General features: G+C 50.8%; 5 protein-coding genes across 5 annotated transcripts; 3 read left to right on the top strand and 2 right to left on the bottom strand.

The window, feature by feature from the left end:
• Window positions 1-1,397: 1,397 nt before the first annotated feature.
• Z518_05547 (uncharacterized protein) lies at window positions 1,398-8,293 on the top strand (the record flags this gene model as incomplete). Its single annotated transcript, XM_013416359.1, has 5 exons — window positions 1,398-1,607; window positions 1,749-2,447; window positions 2,493-6,693; window positions 6,762-6,892; window positions 7,001-8,293. 5 exons carry the CDS (start codon window positions 1,398-1,400, stop codon window positions 8,291-8,293), a joined length of 6,534 nt encoding a protein of 2,177 aa, XP_013271813.1.
• Window positions 8,294-8,941: 648 nt separating this feature from the next.
• Z518_05546 (uncharacterized protein) lies at window positions 8,942-11,155 on the bottom strand (the record flags this gene model as incomplete). Its single annotated transcript, XM_013416358.1, has 1 exon — window positions 8,942-11,155. One exon carries the CDS (start codon window positions 11,153-11,155, stop codon window positions 8,942-8,944), a length of 2,214 nt encoding a protein of 737 aa, XP_013271812.1.
• A 1,395-nt stretch (window positions 11,156-12,550) lies between these two features.
• On the top strand, window positions 12,551-15,135 carry Z518_05545 (uncharacterized protein; the record flags this gene model as incomplete). The annotated part of the gene is made up of 2 exons (XM_013416357.1): window positions 12,551-13,868; window positions 13,892-15,135. 2 exons carry the CDS (start codon window positions 12,551-12,553, stop codon window positions 15,133-15,135), a joined length of 2,562 nt encoding a protein of 853 aa, XP_013271811.1.
• A 4,365-nt stretch (window positions 15,136-19,500) lies between these two features.
• Z518_05544 (uncharacterized protein) lies at window positions 19,501-20,839 on the top strand (the record flags this gene model as incomplete). Its single annotated transcript, XM_013416356.1, has 2 exons — window positions 19,501-19,937; window positions 19,990-20,839. The coding sequence occupies 2 exons, from the start codon at window positions 19,501-19,503 to the stop codon at window positions 20,837-20,839; spliced, it is 1,287 nt and encodes a 428-aa protein (XP_013271810.1).
• Window positions 20,840-21,083: 244 nt separating this feature from the next.
• On the bottom strand, window positions 21,084-21,533 carry Z518_05543 (uncharacterized protein; the record flags this gene model as incomplete). The annotated part of the gene is made up of 1 exon (XM_013416355.1): window positions 21,084-21,533. One exon carries the CDS (start codon window positions 21,531-21,533, stop codon window positions 21,084-21,086), a length of 450 nt encoding a protein of 149 aa, XP_013271809.1.
• Window positions 21,534-22,685: the final 1,152 nt, after the last annotated feature.

Here is a 22,685-nt window from a genome sequence, read left to right as displayed (position 1 = left end):
TGGGCAGTTTTGCTGCCGAATTCGGAAGACAAGGTCATTGATGAAAAGTTGTATCGCAAAAGGCCAACCATTGTTCACCAAATAAAGCCCCCATTGGAGCGGCCACAGAGCCATCGGACGGTTGGCATCCCATTTCCCCACACGACTGACGGAACTCGGATATCCACAGTGTACCCAACACACGCGACACATCAGCCCCGGCTCGAAAGGACCCAATTCATTGAGCTGAGGGCTTGTACGGGGATAACGTGTTTGGTTCGACAATCGGACCGATTATGAGAGTTGACGCAGATCATAGTCAACAACGTGAGCAATGATATGGTGATGATGATTGGGAATGGGATGGGATTTCTTCTGTGAAAAAATACGGCGCATTCGGAGAACCGCGAACTACTGCTCGTCACTGCACCACTGAAATCGTGATTCAATAACGCGTATTCCCTACTTCTGAATTCTCTCTGGCTTCCTTTCGGCCCTTAGACCTCGGATGACCTCGGGGAGGGTTTGCCAACAATGTCTTGTGGGCCAACTGAAGCGTCAATGGTCTCTGACTCCATCCACAAGTGTTTAGGGATTCTTTCATCTGGTTTGTCCTTAGGAGCGAGCCAATTGCGTTTTCCGGGCGTCACCTAGTATTCCTTTTCGGTGTAGGAACTACGACACCGTCACTCTCCAACTCACCAACTAGACAGCCTCTCTACACACCACCCACACTCCCGGGCTGTTAGCATTTTGCTGGTCTCGTTCATTACCCGTGAGCTTGCCATCTGCCCGTCTCCTATTCGCCTGGTCACCATCCTCCAATTGTAGCGGTGAGGCCTTCGGTGCCATATCAATTGCTTTGTCCTTCGCACTATTCGCCCACGGCTTGCTGCAAGTCGAGACCGCTATATTCTTGACGATACATTGCATGGAGTATCTTAATGCATCGATTGAAATTTTTTCAGCGTTGGACGTTGTCGCTGATGGCCACCCGTAGAGATGTTTGCTATATGAGAAAACAATCCTCCATTTCCTCCGTTCGACAATATTCCTTTTTGTGTATCGATAGAGGACGCGATAGGCGATAGGCCAGGTTGTCTTGACTGTTTCTGGGACGTGAAGCGCCCTGCAAGGGGGAGCGTTGCGACGCCACCCACTTACACACTAAACGCCCAATCGAATGGCTGTCTCAGAACACCTTGCTTTGCGACCTCCTGACGCTGCATTCACACCAGCTCGAGCATCGCTTCACAGCTGACTTTATCGCTTTGAGAAGAGGCTCTGGACTGTAGATACGCAGCCTCACATCTTTCTGTCCTTATTTTCCCCCCCCTTGACTTTGCGATTTTTGCCGTCGCAGCCAATGCTCGCCCACTCCGACCCCCATCTGCATCAGTCCCTTGCTCAACAACAGCATGGCGGCTCTCGTAGCCGCGTCGCCCCCGGCCCATGTGTGGCCGAGCGCATTTTTTCGACCAAAGACCCCGAGTGGGTGGAGGACGGGAACGGATGAGCGTCAATTGTCGCGTTGTTGCGAGATGCCGGAGGCTGGTATTAATCGCACTACCGATTGGCGCTACAGCATGCACACCGCCATGCTCGAGAGCAGCAAGCCAGGACAACGGGTATGCAAGACATCCCTCTATTCTAACGTGAATTGTCGAGTCCCTTGCCTGTACACTTCTCTCCGCCCCGTTCTCTAAATGCCGTCTTCTGCTCCCTCGCCGAATTTGACCGAGACTTTTACCTGACACGAGACATGGCAGGTCGTCCCGAATTATTATGACTATCTGAAAGCAACTGCGCTGGTCGCAGCCTTGTTGCAGCAGTTGGCAACTTATACCCGGATTTATGGAAAGTACCGGGCCCCCTGCCCTGCCGAAGCTCTCCCTCCCAATGACCTGACCGATTCACTTGCACGACCTCAAATCGTTACCGCCCCAGAGCAACCCGAACCGCGTTCCTCAATCCCGAATCGAAAGACCTCTGTCCCCGGAATGGATTTCAGTATAGACTTTGACAACACCACCGGTGTACAAGCAAGAGGCAAGAAGGCCAAAAAAGCAGCCAAACAAGCCCAGCAAGCTAAATGGTTCGAGTCTGATAACGAAGGTGATGGCAATGCCGCCGGCGGAGGTGAAGATGGCACTGGCGGAGGCGGGGATAACGGTGGAGGTGCTGGTGGCGCTGGCGGCGGGGGGGACGACAACAATGGAGGTGGACAAGAAGAAGACGACTGGGATTGGGGAACTAGTAAGAAGAACAAAAAGAAGAACAAAAAGAAGCAAGAGGAAGAGGAAAAGAAAAAACAGGAAGAGGAGGAACAAAGAAAGAAAAAGGAGGAAGAGGACGCTAATACTGCCAACCCTCTCAGTTGGGCTGATGAAACGAACAACGCCGCAGCAGATGACGATTGGACAACAGGTTTCACGACCAAGAAAGATAAAAGAAAGAAAAACAAAAAGGTAAGGGTATTTAATTGTTGAACTTGGTACACGCTGACTGATCAGGGTGTTGACGACGCTCTCCCTTCAGCTCCTGACCCACCAGGCGCCTCAGCTTTTCAGGACATCAGCCTCGATGACACCGCGCCGAAGTTGGAATTCAGCTTTGGCGGATCCGACGACAAGAAGGATTCCGGCAGCTTCGGGGCATGGGGGAAAACTTGGGACTTTGGATCCCTTGATACTGCCACAACCAAAGTTGACGAGAGGCTCCCCAAAAGGGATAGTGACAGGAAAGAAACCTCGACAGAATTCGGTGATAACAATCCCTGGTCACTTGGTAATAAATCCAAGAAAAAGACCACAACATTTGGGTTCGATTTTGGTGATCTAAACTCCGGCAATACTGAATTCGGGTTTGACGGCGACGTCGGTGAGACGAAGACCACCGATGATGCCTGGGGCTTTCCTACCATGAACAAGAAGGATAAGAAGAAAAAGGATCTCTTGGAAGAGAAAAGGGAGGACAAGTCAGCTCCAGCCGACCCTGAACCGAAAGAACAGGAATCTTTGGGGGGCTGGGGAACGTCTACATCCAAGAAGAAAAAAAAGAAAGGATTTTTAGACGAGGATCCACTGCCGACTCTCCCGTCTGCCCCGGCTGAACCAGAGCCAGCAGCTGCCAAGGATGAATGGTCGGCGTTTACTACTATCAAGAAGGACAAGAAAAAGGGGAAAAAAGGAGCTGTCGAAGAGCCTGCCGTGGAGACTAGGGACCCCGCAGTCGATGCCGGAGAAACCGACAACGCTTTTGACTGGGGCTTCGGGACAGGCAAGAAGAACAAGAAGGGCTTCATGGGTGATTTCAATGACGACCTTCTAGCCGCGCCTAATCCCCCTGCCGAGCCAGATACAACAACTGGGGATGGGGATGACTGGATGGCTGCAGCTTGGGGGACCAAGAAGAAAGACAAGAAGGGAAAAAAAAGCGGTATTGAGGACCTCTCCGCTTCTGTCGATATGGGCTTTCCTGCTGACATTAAAACCACCACGATCGATCCTCCCGCAGCGGAGGACAGTTGTGCCGTTTCTAGCACGACCAAAGGCAAAAAAGATAAAAAGGGAAAGAAGGGAGCAGCCCCTGAAGAAATTCCGCCTCCACCGCAGCCTGAACCTGAGCCCCCGGCTGCATCCGAAGATATATGGAGCTCTTTCGGAAAGAAAGACAAGAAGGGAAAGAAAGGCAAATTTGCAAGCCCTGAACCATCCATCCCAGATCCCATAGTCGAGGTTGAGCCCGAACCTGAACCGGTCAAAGAAGAACCCAAGGACAGCATCGCTGATATCAGTGGCTGGGCCAATCTTTCCGCTAAAGAGAGGAAAAAGAAGGAAAAAGAAGCTAAAAAGAAGGGATTGATTATTCCCGACGAAGAGCCTCCACCACCTCCTCCAGTTCCAGAGCCTCAGTCAGAGCCAGGAGTCAAAGAAGACGACACATGGGGAGGCTGGGGAACCACCGTCAAGGATAAAAAGAAATCTAAGAAAAAGGGATTCTTGGATACGATCGAAGATCCCCCAGCACCTGCTCCTGAATCTGAACCCGAAGCTAAAGAGGATGACCCGTGGGCCGGATTCGGACTATCTTCCAAGGAGAAGAAGAAGAAGGAAAAGGAAGCGAAAAAGAAGGGACTTTTCGACGAAATTGACGAGCCTCCGCCACCTCCTGAAGTATGGCCCGAGCCGGAGCCGCAGACAAAGGACAATGACATTTGGGGAACGGTCGGTTTGTCTGCCAAAGAGAAAAAGAAAAGGGAGAAAGAAGCCAAAAAGAAGGGCTTCTTAGATCTCGTGGAAGAAGACCTCCCGCCACCACCAGCAGAGCCTGAGCCGGAACCAGAGGTCAAGGAGAATGATATCTGGGGTACCTGGAGTGCAATTTCTTCCAAAGATAAAAAGAAGAAGAAGGAAAATGAGACCAAGAAAAAAGGATTCCTTGACCTCGACGAGGAACCGCCGCCGCCTCCGCCGGAACCCGAGCCCGTAGCAGGAATTAAGGAAGAGGACGACTGGGGCAGTTTCGCCACCCTCTCATCGAAAGATAAGAAGAAGAAAGAGAAGGAGGCGAAGAAGAAGTCCACCGCAGTAGCACCTCCTGATGCCGAGCCCGAACCCGTCGTGGAACCTGAACCACAGCCAGTGGAAGACAAGACTGAAGACATATGGGGATCCTTCAGTACCTCTGCTAAAGACAAGAAGAAATCCGCAAAAGACAAAAAGAAGGGCATCACTGAAGTCGAGGAGCCCCAGGTACCGGAAAACCCCGAAACTCCTGCGGGAGATGACCTATGGGCCTCTTGGGGCGTCAAGGATAAGAAAGGAAGTAAGAAGTCCAAGAGCAAGGAGGAGCCTCCCCCGCCCGTTCCAAGTCCACCAGCTCAAGGTTTAACCCCAGAACCTGATCCAATGGAGTTGCTGGACAACGACGCCGTGGACGACACATGGGCTGCGTTGACCACAACAAAGAGCAAGACGTCCTCGAAAAAGACCACGGGCTCCAAGACGACCACGGGGAAGGACAAGACGAAGAAGAGCAAAGACGTAGACGACTCGGGCGACATTGCACCTGTGGAGGACCCTCTGCCAGAAGAAACTCCCGCCAAGGCTATGAAGAGCATATGGGGCTTTGGAACGTCAACGGGGACCACCAAACTGACCAAAAAGGAAAAAGAAGCCAAGGCTAAAAAGGAGGCCGAAGAGCAAGCCCAAAAAGAAGAGGAAGAAAGGCTGGCTCGAGAGGCTGAAGAGGCCGAGGCGGAAGCAGCACGATTGGCAGAAGAAGAAGCTGCAGCAGCTGCAGTCGCAAAGACTTCGAAAAAGAAGAACGGCAAACTATCCAAAACGGACTCCAAATCCAGCAAAACCAAGGATGCAATTGATCTTATTGACATTCTTGACGAGCCTACACCCGCATCCAAAACTGGCAAGGGATCTAAGCTGAAGAAGACCACTTCTAACCAGGAAGAGAAGGTCGAAGAAAAGAAAGATGACGACTACTTTGGATTCTGGGGGAGCGCGTCGACGTCCAAAAAGACAGCTGGCAAAAAGGACCTTGACTCCAAAAGGGAAATTACCAAACAGGGGTCGGCCAATGAGGGTGACGCGCTAGCAGACCTCACAAAGGACCTCGACCTTGGACTGGACCTCGACAAGCCCGTTGCTTCTTCAAAGACCTCAAAGGCAATGACCACCAAGAATAAGCTGGGCTCCTCTGTTGCGGAACGCATCAAGGCTTTGGAGGGCACCAAAGAAGAGAGCGGAAAGAAGTCGAAGACCGACAAGGTGCTGACTAAGGATTTGCCTCCACCAGAAGACGTGCCATCGCCCAAAGAGGAAAAGAAGCTCAAGGACAAGGCATCCGTCAAGACGAAAACAACCTCTACAAAGACCAGCAAGCAGAAGACCGACGCGTCCCCCGTTGCCGAGGAGAAGAAATCAAAAGACTCCGTTCCCGGGAGCTTCCCTGGCGCGTTTGGCGACGACCTTGACGACATTCTCGACCTTGACAACCCGTCACTGCCAGCGTCACCCGAAAAGCCTAAATCAAAGACCAAGACTGTTGAGAAGAAAAGTACCAAGTCCAAGACCACCACACCCAAGGAATCTGCGGCCAAGGACTTGGATCTGCTCGACGAGGAACCGAAGCCTCCTACACCTCCGTCCGAGGAAAAGAAGACTGCCAAGAAGGAGCGACCGCGGATCGAGCGTTCTGCTACTGCTTCCTGGGGATTCTGGGGTGCAGCCCCACCACCGAAGAGACCGACCAAAGAAAAGCTCAAGGAAGACACTGATATGTCGCCGACTGTCAAGAAAGAGAAGTCACCGCCTGGCCTCACTAGATCCAAGTCCACTCGAACTCCCAAGGAAAAGGAGCAGGAGGACAAGAAAGAAGCCGAAAAGCTGTCTAAGTCTTCTGGATCCGACAAGGAGACGAAGCCGAGGAAAACGGAACGACCTAAGACGACTACCCGTGGTACGTCATTCTCCAACTTTATGTTCGGCGGACCTCCCCCATCGGCGATGCGGCCCAAGACGACTCGAAGACCTAGCGGCGCCGCAAGCTCTAGGCCATCATCTCGACGTCAATCTATGGACGGTCTTGTGTCCCCACTTGAAGACGAGCCTGAAGTGACCGACAAGGCGGCGAAGCTTATGGGCATGAAAACCTCCAAAGTGGAGCGACGACGGTCGGTGAAAGGAAAATCGTCAGGTACGTTAAATAACGGTGCCGTGTCACCCGCGGAAGCATGACCAGCGCTAATAGCTCCTTCTACCTAGGCGCTCCCGATCCATACCCAATCGACGACGACGATATGGTGATGATCCATACCCACGACAATCCACCTGCGGCCAATGGCACATTTACGACTGAGAAATCAAAATCCAAGGCTTCCAAATCAAAGAAAGAGGTAGGTACAAAAGCCTCCTCTAATCGACGGGAGCAAATAGTTCGCCCATCTTGGTCACCAGACTTCATCAAAGAAGTGCAAGCTGACGGACGGGTTTCTTATTCACAGATCAAGTCGCACGGCAAAACGGTTTCTCAAGATGACGATGTGGTCATGGTGGACAATGCTACGCATGGCGAACCATTAGTCACCAGCGGCCCTGACGACATGGCCTTTGTAGATCACCCTCCTCCTTCTTTGAAAAGAAGCAGTACTACAGCATCAAGAAGATCTACGGGATTTTTCAGCAGTTTCTTTGGAACCACAAGGCCCGTGGAGACCGAAAAGGAGCGACCAAGGAGTACCACCCTCACTGACGCTGAGGACCAAGGGCTACCGGTCCGAACTAAAGACCGATCAAAGAGAAGATCCCGAGTTGTGGACGGAGAAGGCTTCACGACTGACGCGCCTGCCGAAACGGACGTCGACATGGAGGCTCGACGCGCTGAGCGGAGAGCGAAGCGAGAAGCTCGTGATCGGACGGAGGAAGCCGACCGTGTGGAACGTGAGCAGCGGCGAAAAGAGAGACGGGAACGGGAAAAGGCCGACATAGAAGCTCGTCAACGTAAAGCTCGTGAGCGCGCCAGAAGAGAAGAGGAAGAAGAAGAACGACGCCGAGAAGAAAAGCGAGCCCGTCGAGCCGCAAGAGAAGCACGCATCCAGCAAGAAGAACTCGAGATGAATGCAGAAGCCGAACGAAGGCGAGAAGAACGGAGGCGACTTCGTGCTCAACTTGAAGCTGAACAAGGTGGAGATCGCGAGATAGCACGAGAAGAACGAAGAAAGTCATATTATGCTGAAGAAGAGGATAGACGGAGACGAAGAGAAGAACGGAAAGGCCGAGACAAAGACGGAGAAAGATCAAGCCGCAAAAGGTCCAGTGCTTTGGTCGAAGAATACCATGAGAGTCGAAGTGGGAGCGGCAAGGGAACCGCACCGCCAGCAAACAAGACCAGCTCGTGGATCAACTCGCAAGCGGATGAGCCCCCCGAGATTCCACCTGTTGAGGGCACAATCTTGGACCCCAGTGGCGAGAAACCGCGACCGGCAGATGAAATCGACTCTCACAAACGCAGCAGTCGCAACCGCGACAAGTATGCTGGAATGACGGATGCGGAGATTGAAGAATATCGCGCACGAAGAAAGAGTTCTCGTCGTGCAGAAGGTAAGAGTGCGAGCGGCGGTAGCGACGAGCGAGACAGGAAAGAACGAAGGCGACGACGAGATCGCGACCCTGCGGATGATCGTGGCTACAGCGGGTACAACTATGATGAAGTCCCCATCAAGACTTGGGATGGGAGACCCGCTCTGGGTAGCCGGAACGATAGTAAGCGCAGGAGCTTTCTTGGTGGACTCTTTTGAGTCAATTATGCTTGGATCACACATGGCTGCACCACAGCATTTTACGGCGCCACTTGAAAATAATGAGGTGGACCGGACCGGACATTTAAGAACGACGGGGACGGAACCGAACCCGACAGCCACTCAAAACGGGGACATTCTGAGCTCAATGATTCGTGTCTGCTGGACCAGACACATTGGGCTCACATCGGCTCGCCCACATCACCGGCACATATTACCACAGGCGAAGCGCATTCATTACCTGGTTGAATCCTCTCTTGCCCTCAGAATCTGTCGCCGGGCCGGGTCGAATCACCGGCAAGACCCGTCAGCCTCATCCACATCACTCGTTTTGGCAACTATGTCTTGTCTTTATGTCTATATTCTCGATTTCTGTACGAATCGGATCTTGCAGCGGGACATCGTATTGGGACCAGGACGTTATTCTCATTATACATAATTTTGTCCTTGATTCTTTGAAGTTGTATGTGGAGGTGGATAGATACCCCTATTTAGTTTTGTGTGCTCTTATTTTCCAACTCTAAATCTTTCTCACAAGATTTCATTTTGTTTTGCGCATCTACCTCGCTAGTGCCTGACTTGGTGTTCTTAAATTAATATATGGGTACGTCAGAATGGGAGGCTTGTTGAATCGAGTCCTATTAGTTGCTACAGCTTCCACGATCCTGCTCCAGAACTGGCATGAATGCTCGATTCGCCGTTGCGCTTTTTGCCTGTCTTCCCATCGATATCACGCAGCTCGCCCTTCTTCCCCACGACCTTGACATTTCCTTTGCGCAGTTCGGAGAGGATGTCTGCTTTCTCTTGGTCCTTGGATTTCTTGCCCTGCTTGTTGGCCCTTGCATCGCCGGCACCTGATGATGACACTGACGAGTTCTTCCCCGCTTGCGCTTGGGATTTTTTCATCCGCTCTTTCTCCCGCCTTCGTCGCCGGAGTTTTTCCTCCCTTGTCATTTCGTCTTTATTCACGCTCGAACCGCTTTTGCGCACAATCACGTCTCGATCGCCATCCCCTCGCGACTTCTCTTCGCCGGGCCGGTACACCTCCTGAGGGGCAAGCATGCTTGCTTCTCCATTGATACCCGTACCCACGGGTCTCGCATCTTCCATGCTGATGACCGGTGTATCTTCTACCGCCTTGATTTCTACCTCCAAGCGCTTCGGTTTGAAATGTAGGTTACTCAACAGGTCCAATTGACTTGACACCTCCTTCCATAGCCGAGAAATCTCCTCATGCTGTTTCTTCGTTGCGGCGGACCGCGTGTCCACGTATCCTGGGTCTGTGGCGCGGAGGTGTTCCTGTTCGTAAATGTCCGCCAGACCGGATTGTGGTTTCGTATCGTCAAGATGAATCCGTCCGCGACGGGTCATACTGGCGCTTCCAATAGCATCAGGAAGTCGCCGGATGACTTCGTCAAATTCTCGTGCCAAGATGCGTCGCTTGACCAATCGCTCAATCTCTTCTGAGACTTCGGCCGTAATGACAGGCACTGGTTTGCCGACTCGTTCGAACTCCAGATCCTCCTCGATTAGTGAGTTCAGAGGTCGATCGACCGCACGGGCTTCGCCAGACAATGTCCAGTCTCGTTTCGCTACATTGGCAGCTTCAAGACGACGGATCTCCGCTGCAATAGCGGCCCTTTGTTTCTCGTGGGTAGACATATTCTTCATTGACGGTATTGCGTCGTCCATATCAGAACCCGATTCGAAGTCGGAAACTTCTTCGTCGGATTCAAGAAGGTCGCGTCGAACATCAGCGATCGCCCGTTGCATGTCATTTTCAATATCTTCCTCCCGTTGAAGACGCAGCTGAGGAGTTGGCTGTGTTTTGGGCAGTGCGCGCATGCGTTTTGATTTTGACAGCCGTTTGGGAGGAGGGACAAAGAAGTCGGCATATCGAATTTCGTTGGTGTTGTCCAGTCCGGGGACACCACCGTCGAGATTCCCGTCTTCTTCCTCGTTCAACATATCTTCGTCGCCGTCATGGGCATTCAAGTCCGCATTTCCAAAGGTTGGACCAGCATCTTCGTCATCACCGGAATCATCCTCGGCGTCCAGGTCATTTCCTCGGCCCGTATTCTGATCGCCGACTTTCCCTTTGGGTTTGTGATAGGCCATGGTGAATGGATCCGCATCCCAATCGATTTCATCTTCATCACTGGGGTTGTCATCCTCGCCTCTAGCATCTTGCTGCTCAAGGAATTGGGTTTGCTTATTGAAGTCATCGATAGAAAAGAAACCGTCATTCAGATGGTGGGGGTCTGGAATATAGGTTCCCGGATCCTGCTGTTCGATTTCTGATTCGGAGTCTTCGGCCTCGATGTCTCCTTCAATATCTTCCTCCTCATCATGATCATCATCTCCACCAGAGAATTCGTTGTCCAGCATATCAACCTCAATGTCATCTTCTTCCTGCATACTCTCGTCCTCTTCTGAGCCAAGTGAGAGATCGTCGTCGTCTGTCCTGCGACCATTCATGCGGTTGGAGGTTGAGTTACCTGCCTCGGCGAGGGCCTTGTGAGCGACGATGTCTTTCTCAACTTCCGAACACGCAGCATCAAGAACTCGTCTCGCCTGTTCCCATACTTGTTTTACACCAAGCCCATGCGTGTATATTTGACGCAATTGCAGAACTTCCTCTTCGTCCGCGATATCTCCCCGCTTTCTCTTTCTTCGATTTTCATCTCGCCTCAGCTTTTGGGCATCTGCAACATCGGCCGCTAAAGGATCGAGGAGGGATTTCAAACATGCGAGCGTCTCCAAATGGAGAAAGGATGATGGCTGCAGGAACAATTGTGAGGAATCGGAGAGACTTGCAAGCAGTCCTGCCGAGTCAGTTGGTGTACCGCTAACCGTAGCCATGATGTTTATGGGCAGGTATTCGGAATGCAAGCCCCGTTGTCCGCCGTTGTGCCTCGTGCTCGGTTTGGTGATGGATATTTTTTATTATTTTTTCAACAGCCACTAGCCAGTAAAGTTTCAACACTTCGGAGAATAAATTTTGGCGAGCTACACCGCTCCACAATTCCGGCTAATTGCTGGCACAGTAATGGTGTCGTGTGCCGAACTTTGCCAGTCTCTGTTTATAGGGCCTCCCCCCTGCACCTCATATGTAGTAGCCACTTACAGCACTCAGTGGTCGCGTGGGATGATTTCAAGGTTGATACCAGCCACCTCGATATCGGATAGGCAGGGATATCTCTGCGCATTTTACCCCTCTTTGGTGTGTCTCGGCCGATTTTACAGGCAAAACGTAGTAGTGGGGAGATGCCACTATCATTCACGATACACGGAAGGGCAGGTAAAGCAAGCCGACACGACCCTGGACCCGCTCCTATGCTATGAACATCATGTCCAGAAAAAGCCAATGACGCAACTGGCATGTGAGGAGAAAAAAAAGCTGATTCCCAGTCACCCTTGTATCGCGCGATGCCATGACAAGTTAACTGGTAGTATTGACCGCAGCTGTCCGCATGGCCCGCACACAGACAAAACTGAGAAGATAACACTGGTGGTCTCTTACAACGGAGATACCTAAAAACAAGTTTGGTTCATGGTGGGATAAAACCTAAGTAGATGGGTCTGGTGATTGCGCTTTGTTAGTTGAGGAGGAAGTGGATTGTATGAACGCGCCAATATTTCTTAGCCAAGAGTCGCTTACCTCGCTTACCTGACAGTGACAGCAGTCTAACTAACGCTCTGCGGGAGCTCTGCCGAACTGGCTCTCCCAAAGCACATCAAAATAGGCTTTTAAGGCTCCAGGCCTGGTTCCTGCTCATGTCTCGAGCCTCTAATCCGACACCAAGCACCGAAATTGCATCTCAGAATCGTCTTCACTCCAAATAATCTCCACTAGGTCCATTAGGCCAATGTCCAGTCCCCCAACTGCGAAACATCTCAAGCCCAAGCCATCACCTGCATTTAATTAGTCTTTCAGCGTTTTTTGATAGTGACTTGCATCAAGCAGGCTCGTTATCGGAGGGGCCGGCCTTCATAACACCACTGGGGGTTACCCCGGCTTATAACATTCTGGGCTATTTTATCACCTCTTCTCTCACAATATCAGTTTATCTTTCTCTCCTTCGCCACCTCCTCACATGCATGGCCTTCCTTTGGACATAACAGTCCCCTTCATATCTCCTCCAGTCTCCCCGCTCACTCGTCGCTTTTGCCGAATTCGTCCCTTCTCCCATGAACCGTTCCTTCGCCCTCGAGGTTAGCCTCCCCACACTCAACGCCAGCTTACAGTAAACGCCAATGAAGTTCGGCGAGACTCTGTACCAGAGGTCGGTGCCAAAATGGGCTGCGTACAATTTTAAATACAATGAAATAAAACACCTCATCAAGAATAAAACCTCCGCCGGCGTAGCTGTTCCTGTCGATATCCCCACGCAAGGAAAGAGTCGTTGGGAAGAGCTGGACAATCAGCTGTTCAAGGTCTTGCAAGCCGAATATGACAATGTCACCCTCTTTCTTCGAAGCAAGCAGGGCGAGATTGAACGACGCCTGGCCCACCTCGAAAAGCAGATTCGTACAGCACAACGCGCAGTCGAAGACCATGCTTTCGATAAGCCAATCATGCAAGCTCGCAAGTACCAACAGCTGGTCCGGGATACAGAAGACATTGGAGATGAGATACAAAACCTGTCCCGCTTTGCCGCTGTCCAGAAGACCGCCTTCCGCAAGATTTTGAAGAAGTACCGTAAATGGACCGGATCGACCTCGTTGCAGACTCGGCTGGACGTGGAGGTCTTCTCTTCCAAAAAGCTGCAGACGGATTTCTCTGACTACCTTCAGCAACTGGCGGAACAATCCGCCATCTTGACGGAAGAACTCGCCGGTCCGATGCTGACTGGACGCCCTCGAGAACGTTCGGCGGATAGGCAACAGAAACGCATTTCCGCTTCTGCAAAGAGGTCCGCGGTGACTCAAATTAACGATGCCGTCCTCCGGGGTCCTCTTGCGTTTGATGCTGCGGTATTGACAGTGCCCTATGGGGAGGCCGCCGGCAGCGCCTTCTATTGGATTCACCCGGACAACCTGGACGAGGCCCGGACACTGCTTCTGAGACATATGCGTGATGGCTCTGTCCCTTCAACACCATCACGAAGAGATTCTGGAAACTGGGACGGTACCCGAAAACGGCTTATGTCTTTCTCCGGCCCCAGCTCGGCCCTCGTGCATATGGTTGTCTTTGACAATGCACACCGGTTCGTCAAAGATTTCGGCACGTCGAGGCCCTCACAAATCGCGCTGAGTGGCCACTGGAGCTACAACCCGGAAGCTGTCGTGACTCTGGCCGGACTTTCGCCCACGTCGTCCGGTGGTACCATTCTCACCCTCGACCGCAAGGACCTGGCAGGCGCTCTTCAACGCGAATCTTTGGCGTCCAATGTCTCCAACGAAATTCGCGCCATCCAGCACTACCTCACAGAACATCGAGACGTCAAACCCTTGGCCGAGGTCTGCACCAATCGCACCCGATACGTCGGACTGACCAATACGGCCGAAGTCGCAAATTGGGCCACACTCGACACCTCCGTCACCGTCATGCCCGTGGATATGCAGCAGCTTGGTGAACCGCATCATCCCTCTCAGGCCGGCGACGCTTTCCCATACGCTATTCTCATATCCGCTGGGAATTTGCTCGCACGCCTGCCGTTGTTCGAGCCTTTGACGAGTCACATCTAGTAGAAAGGGTCTACGACTTTACGCTGGAGGGTATGGCCATTCACACGGCTCAGAAGGACCTTCCTCCGGCATCATGGCACCCTCTTCTGGAGAAAGACATTAGGAAGGTACCCATAGTCCCTCGCGTGTCCCGGCCCGGAACAGCGAATCGCACCCGGGTGAGCGCTTCTGACGTGGCTGGCACCTCTTCAGGACCGTCTTCTAGCGATGGCCCCACCGACAGTGTCTTTTCGGTGGCCGCCCGTGGATATTCTTCTGTGACCTCAGATGACATCGGGGTCACCGGTGAAGCCTCTCTTCAGATGGCATCAAAGGGTGCACCGAATAAGAATCGAAGGCGAAAACGTGCACGAATCAAGGTTCCCGAAAGGGATCCCACTCCTATTAGGTACTGGAACGAATTCGACGACGGAGACTCAGATGCGAACCCAGAAGAGGGATATGCTATCTATGTCGATCCCAACGAGCCTGCCTTTCCAGGTGCTGAAACAGTGTCCAAGGCTTTCGGGGTCATGTACAACAGCCTATGCAAAGGCACCAGTAGAGTCTTGTCTTGGTTACCTCTTGCCTCCGCACCAACGGGCCAAAAGTCCTCATCAGAGCGAACACCTTTGCTCGCTGATCAGCAAACCGGCGATGGCGATCCAGAGTCATCAGATTCGGATACCGACGAGTTGATCGTGCCACAACCCCATAAACATAAGAAAAGTCGGCCCAACTCATATTCTTCGAAAACACCGGGATCCTTGCCCCACCGTCCTCACCAGTTACTCAGCCCCCGTCAACGGTCCCTGGAAAGAACCCTCTTTTTCTTTTACAGTGGCCTCCTCGTCATCTCTTACATATTGCTTGGCATGTCAGCAATTTTGCTTGGGACAGGTCGTAAGAAGGCTTTTATCGAAGTTGATGCGGGGGTCCTCGGTGGAGTTATCACCGCCGAGATATGTGCTGTCACTGCCATGATCCTGATTCTTATGAGGAAGCAGATATTGAGTGTAGTACACTGGGGGATTGTTGCGGTTGCTGTCGCAAGTGTCGTGGTTGTTGGTGTGGCGCAGTTGGCCCTCATGTTCGCGGGGGCTAAAAGTTCGACAGGCGGAAAAGTGGATGTCGACCCCCACAAGGGAATGAAAAGTTTCTTCGGTTTGTGATGCGATGGACGGTTTAGAGAAAAAGCAGTCTTATGTCGGAGTGGGATCGTGATTTTACAGGCTGATATGATATGGACGAGGCCAAATTATTGTTCTTCTCTGCTCTGTCATGTTCAGTGATCCTGTCGTTTTCGAATCATCAAGGGAGGCGTTGAGGGAATTTTGATTCTCGGCTGAGAGAGCCATCAGCTTGCAAAATGAGCTTGGGGACAATGTTCAGTACGACAATACAATCTGCTATGTTACGACCGCTATGACAAACCGGAGGCACAGTCCAATTCGAGTTAGTGCGCATGAGCAACTGATTGAAGGAATGGAATCGAAACGGCCCAAGAAGACATATGTCCATGGAGCAAGTACACAGACATCCACATTGGATAGGGTAGATGCAACACATCCCATGCTGACTCTCAGAGCTCAGTCCTCAGTCATATCCTCTGGTCCCGTGTCGCTATTTGAACCACACTCTCTCAACACTGTCAACAGATGACAACACGTATCTCTAAACTGCAACCACAGACCATGCTGTCGCGTGAGCAGGGATCACGAGACCCCTTCCTCTTTATGATTTGACTTTCAGCTGGCCTGGGTTTTCTTGTACCCTTTCTGACTACCTGTCAAACCGATTCCCTCGCCTTAGTTCGGTCCGTAGTGTCACGCCACGTCAGGTTGTATCTAGGCGTGTCAAGGGAGAGTATGATCAATTCACCTCGATTACACGACATTTTGGACCTTACAGATTGGCTCCTTTTGTTCGCCCTAAGCCGAAGGTGGGTATCAATAGTGATGGAGCCAAGGTTGACGCTTGCAGCGATAAGAAGTTATTTTCTTAATATCGCTCGATCGTCCAGCCACGGTGATGAGTTGAAGGTTCGTGCTCTCGTTGAGATAGGACCTTGCGCGTTGTTGGGTGCATAGCCCGCTGTTGGTATGGGCATCCACCCTCGCGGACCAAGATAATTTCTCTTCGTTGAGGGTAACTCGAACCCAGTCTGGAGATCTACCTACAACATCCGGAGCCCAGATAGCCAGATGATCTCCCGCATTGTTTCCCGTGAATAGCTCCAAAAACACAAAGTTCTCCTCAAACCAGCGAACTACAATCCTCCTCTCTACGAGAGATCCCGACCGGAACATCTCTGCGAACCCGGTCTTACGCCTCCACAAACACCTCATCGAGGAGGTTTGTGGGAAAAGTGTCTGGAATTTGTGTTGGATCGTGTATGTTCGAACAAGTCTGAATAATGTTCGTGCTTATACGCACTTCTCTTTCCCTCCAAGGTTTCTTATCGTGGTGTTTATGGCTCCGCCAGGTGCCAAGACTTCCAAGGTGCCCGCAGCCTTGCGCGATTTTACTACATTCACACCAAATCCTGGGGAGTAGATACTTGATTGGTATCCTTTAGTTGTGAAGCCGTGGAAGGCGTGAACATTGGAATCCGACCCTTAGCGGGCATATCAGCCGAAGAATAATGAAGAGGCTGCACGCATCGTGACGAACGACATCCGCCTGAAGTGCCATCCCTCCAATAACTATATTAAAGTACGCAGCTCCCCGAATCTCTCTGCTCCATGACTTGAGTCATATTTCTCGGAATTCGAAAAAACCACCGTTATGGAGAAGAGGAAAACAAATGTCCGAGGAGCTCTATCACCGATTTTGATGGCATTTCCTGAAGACAGGATGGGTGCTGGGATCTTCGCGGGCAAGACACCTGATGTTATAAGAAATTTGAATTTTGTTGGAAATCCAACCAGTCAGGATATTGTATATCGACAATCACGCCTGTTGTTGATGCTGACAGACCTGCTGGTTGCGAAAGGAGAAGTACGTGGTATTCTTTCCACGGAACGATGACGGAGAGCATACACGTTTCCAGACGAATGCCTCGATTCTCAATGTTCTGTGTCGGCATGCAGATGACTAAGGAAAGCCAATACTAGAGATCTTGAGAATGACGAATGAAAGAGGAGCAGCGGATTGGTGCGCCACTAGCTCCCTATCCGATGTACGGGAGTCAACAAGTCCATCAACCTGAACCGCGTCAACCCATTCTACTGTACAGCTTGTTGCTTAGATCTAGGAAAGCCCTCAACTCCAAGGTCCCAAGGAAGTATTCCATGACCAGCAAATCGCTCAACAGGAGTTGTCCACCAATATGCATCCGACCCAGAAAGGTCATCAAGAAGCACTCCACGGCCAACATAAGCAAGCCACTCAACTAAGGCCTTCACAACAACGTGCATCAACCATATGGAGCAAAAGCAAACTCCCAAGCCATTCTTCCCACAAGAATTCTTTTCCAATGTCAACAGAACGACACCCAGCCACGGACACTACGTGAAAAGTACACTTGAGCATCTTTGTCCTTTTCGGTATTCACCCCAAAAACATTCCAAGTCCCACCAGGCTCCAAGCCCTCTCAAAGTTCGTCAGAAGACGAATAAAAGGACCTGAAAATCGAAAGCGGCTAAGGAGACCATGTTTTCAGCGAGAATGCGAGCCGAGATTCTTGCAGGATATTTCAATATGCTTCTGATACACTTTTTCTCTGGCAGGCGAGGATGGAAAGTGTGGATCACACATTCTTTAAGCATGTAGGACTGCCTGGCTGCCAACGGAGTACGGTCTTCCCAATTTCCATCCCACAAGCATGGCATCAGTATTTAGCCAAAGATGGATCGATAGGACGGGAGCATCCATCCGGCCAGGTCGACAGTCATATTGTTCTGGGATGCAACTTGTCAAAGGGTTACTCCTTTTGAATCTTCTCGGTCATTTGATGTGCTACCTCTGCGCGGTATCTGAATTGTATGACTGATTGTCCAAGCGATCAGTCTTGTACCCTACTTGCTGGGGAGGGGCTAATCCATGCCGATACAACTACACTTACATGTCAGCTCGCGGGCCTTTACGCACAGACAGTGAGAATGAAAGAAGCTAACAGCATTCTCAACAGATTGAGTGAACTGCACCTGGAATATCGGGGTATGGTTCACGAGGAGACAAGAGCTCATATACATCGAATTGCCGATCTCTATCACAACTGGAACCGAGACGAAGATGCGATTGTCGTTCTTTGTCGTGCACTCAGCTAGTACGACCGATTTTTCAATGCATCCCCTACGCAGCCACGCAGGTTTAGTGCTTTCGGAAGAAGCGACTAGCTACACAAGTACGTAATGTCTCTTCGATTAGGACAAACCAGTCTCGTCTCTCTACAGAACCTTTTGTTTCTAGCCTGGTCCTGACCAAACTCAGCGGCCAGAGGCCAAAGAGCATAAGGATCAATCAAGAGAGCTACAAGCAAGGATAGAGCCACCTGCAGATGTATCTATTATCAACCAAGCCGGTGACCGTGAGGTAATGGTTAGTCATCACATTACCGAAAGTCTTCGGGCTTCCTGCACCCTCATCAAACGCTGTCAGATCCTGCAAAATATCGAATTCCCGCCCAGCGCTCTTGAGAAGTCCGTGATGTTTTTAACCGCTTTTTGATGGACCTGTCGAAGAACAAGAGCTGAACTCGGCATTGCTGCAGAAACAAATCCCGCTTGATAGTTGAAAATGATCTTGTCGCTAACGACATGTTTCGCGCAATCCCATCGGATGCCGTCGAATCTCTTGGGGCAGATAGTTCTGCAACAACCCTTGTCGAGATTGGGAAATCTTACCAGGAATCGAGACAACAAAATGACGCTCGTCCTTATTTGGAGCACGCACGCGCAACTTCCTTAATTGCAAATGGAACTCGTGGCGAGATGATGGAAAGAATTGAGGCGGCTCTCAACCATGAACACTACGATATTCCCTATCTTAATAGGAGATTTCGCCTGATTGTGGACGAAGACCTATCCCTATACCATCCCCTTGACCCAGGTTTAGCTTGCCTAGGCAGATTAGGACTAATTGGAAAGCCGGCACAGGAATGAGGGGATCTCTCCGAAGAATCAAACAAAACAATTCAAAAGAACAAATGGATATGGGATACGATTCTTCAGTCTACATGGTGCTTTAATGAATATATTCACCTTCGATACCTAATCCATACAACCAAATGAAACACACTCTCTCGGGGCAAAAGAGTGATAGGACGTCCAATTAATGATGCAATGTCATCGCTTCTGCCAGGCACCAAAACTGCACATTTAGGCTCAGATCGTGGAGAGCAAATAAAATAACTGGATCATTTTCACCAATATCTGGTGAATCGATGTCTCGGCTGGAATTCCCGTTGATTATCGATCCAGACATGATCGAGGTGGGCCGCTCCGGGCTCCGGGCTTGATACTTATTTCGGCACAAGGCCACACCTCAGTCCGCAATACTACCAATAGTTTTTCTATCTCCCTCTACCTTTCGATATGGGCTCCTTTCGCGTTGTGGAACACAAGCTGCCATGTCAATATATCCGAGAGTACCCTCAAGCTCTGGCCGGTGAGCAGGAAGACACCCTCTACCTAGCCGTCAAACAATACATCCCAGCAGATAACACGTCTCCCCATCCAAATGACCTCACCATTATTGCTGCTCATGCCAACTCCTTTCCAAAAGAATTGTACGAGCCGTTGTGGGAGGACTTGTTGGTTAGATCGAGGAATCTGAATTTCAGGATCCGCGGCATATGGATTGCCGACGTTGCCAATCAAGGTGCAAGTGGAGTGCTGAACGAGGCTCGCTTGGGGAACGATCCGAGCTTAGCAGATTTCTCTCGAGATCTCTTGTACTTGATCAACCTCAAACGAGATGAGATGCCTAGACCTATTATTGGTATAGGTCATAGTATGGGCGGCCAGAATCTGTGAGTTCCAGCCGTTTAGCTATCGAAAGCGTGCGTACTAACAAACGCTCAGAATCGGTACTGCACTGATGCATCCTCGTCTGTTCACCGGTCTGATTCTGCTGGATCCTGTACTTCAAGAGAAGTGGATGGAAAATCGTGCCGGTGTAGCGGATCTTCGCCCCGTCCAGCTTGCCACTTTTCGTCGAAACTCCTGGCCGTCACGAGAAGCTGCTATTGCAGAATGCAAGAGATCGCCCTTCTACAAGTCTTGGGATCCTAGGGCCCTGGATCTTTGGTGCAAGTACGGTCTTCGAGAGCTCAACGTAACATCTGACGATACTGCGTCATCACCGAATCGTCCTGTAGTTCTCACTACTACACCGTCTCAGGAATCTTTCACATTTCTACGTCCGAATTTCAACGGCTATGGAACACATAAGAAACCCACCGACCGCAAGACCCATGCAGACTTGGACCCGAAATGGCCTCACATCTACCCATTCTACCGACCTGAAGTGCATGCAACATTCCAGCGACTCCCGGAATTAAGACCTCCAGTTTTGTATGTCTTTGGAAGTTCGTCGCACATTTCCAGTGCGGAGCAAAACACGAAAAAACTCGCCGTTACTGGAATAGGCGTTGGAGGAAGCGGGGGCCCACCAGAAGGCCGTGTCAAGGGTATCACGCTCGAGGGAGTGGGCCACATGATACCTATGGAAGCCGTCACACGATCAGCTGAGATTATTGGTGGCTGGATTGACCAGGAACTTTCAATCTGGAGAGCAGAGGAAATACGCTTTCGAGAAATGTGGAGCAAGAAATCATTGGCGGAGAAACAAAATGTTGATGAAGAATGGATGAAGATGGTTGGAGGGCCACCGAGGAAAGACCGCAAACGAACAGGAGGAACCAAGATCTAATACTGAGCATTTCCCCTGAAGAATGTATGATACCAGTCCAGCTGTGAGTCACTTTACGCTGCAGATGTAGATATGTGCTCTTCCACAAAGCTTTATCGACAATGATCTCACTTTTCCTTCGTTATCCCGTTTCCAGTGGCAGCTATTTTATGAATCTCAACGTCGTCTTCCGAGCCCCCAAAATTTGGTGATACTTGGATGGAACTTATTCATCCGCACCAGGCTCAACAGCTTGCTTTCAAAGTCACTTTTGAACTGATTTCTTTGGCCTCTCCAGCAACATTCCAAAAGCGGTCGTGTAGTTCAAAGGCAATGCAAATGCTTTCACCAGATTGTCTGCCGGTCTCAACTTGAACATCCTGTCCAGGGGAACAATCGCATATATGGCAGAGCCACTGACATCTCCGGTCTTGAAACCATTGTTGCGATTCTGATCTCCAAACTCATCAACGATACCAACAATTTCGTATTCAGGCGCAAAACCCGGATGCGGCGTCCGAGGGACGCGAGTATATCCACCGGCCCTCATAGTATTATCGACTCCAGAAATACCACAGACACCACAGACGAGAATGCGGGCTCGCGCGGTAGATAGTCCTGGGTGTTTGGGAGAGAAGAAAATCCCCCCCCAATTTAGGACAGGAAGGCCGCTAAACTCGGTCATAATCCAGTAGCCTGGTTTTGCGGTAATCATGATACTTTATTTGGGGGATGTCAATCTTCACTCGGTTAGATGGGTGAGCCCGATCCTGTAGTAGTGGCAGGGTGACGTAGAGTAATATATCTTCCAGCAGAATCATATCCTGAAAGGCCACATCGAGGGCATATAAACACGTCTTCGCCATCCATTTATCATGTGCTATTGATTTGAGAGCAGGAAGTCTGCGTTCACACAGTATCGATCTTTGGGAATTGCATTTTCAGCTTCGTATTGCAGATTGAATGCCAGTGCTGTCATCCCACGCATGAGCCTAACAGCAGGAGGCGACGAGGCTGAGGTCAAAAAGGGGTTCTCCGGTCCACGCTCGAAATAGCGAACACGCAAATCCACACATGATAATTGGATCCCATACCTTCTTAGCTATATGTACTTCTTCACACGGGCATGATTCCCGATGAAGATGCCTCTGCCGGCTCACCACCAAACGTAATACGTCTGACTAGAGATGCGGGTTGGCCTCGCAGGACGAACTCCCTTGCGTTCACAACACCGGTCTGACTTAGCAGAGAAGAACGGGAGATGTCTTCTTTCAGGTTCTCACTACGCCAATGACGAGCTTAGTTCTTCGATTCATCCACAGGATCTCTCAGCCGAGTCTCTCTGCGTGGTCACCTGAGACGGAGAGACACTGTCTCGAGGGGAGAATAAGCGAGCCAGGAGGGCGCGGTGGATTCACGAATAGAGGCATCAAGGACATTACTCGGCCAAATCCAGCTTTGGAAGTGGGCATCAGGCCTAAGAATGCCCGCACGGTCATCAAGATTGACATTGTTCCTCATTTTTGTTTTCTACTTCCGTGATGCCTTGGTATCATCACATGCCGATTCCCGGGACTTTCCTTTGCCCACATGCATGCATATATATACATTTGGGGAAGCTCGCAGAAACCCATTTTCTTCTAAGCCATGAAGTTTTGTCTTCGCTTGTATATCGTCTTCACATATATTCTCGTTCCCGAACACGACCGTTCCAACGAGGATTGTCCAATATGCAAGATAGCTGCATCTCGACTCGAGTCCACTTCCTGATTTTCCCGAACATGCAAGCTCCTTCTCTTCCTTCTTACCCCGAACTTTCCCCAGCTTTTGGATCATCATGCCCCAGTCTAATGCTCGGTAGTCAAGG

The sequence above is a fragment of the Rhinocladiella mackenziei genome (assembly GCF_000835555.1).
Source record: "Rhinocladiella mackenziei CBS 650.93 unplaced genomic scaffold supercont1.4, whole genome shotgun sequence".
NCBI classification, from domain to species: domain Eukaryota; kingdom Fungi; phylum Ascomycota; class Eurotiomycetes; order Chaetothyriales; family Herpotrichiellaceae; genus Rhinocladiella; species Rhinocladiella mackenziei.
Note: the sequence above shows the minus strand (reverse complement) of the source record. Positions and strands in the feature narration are given on the sequence as shown.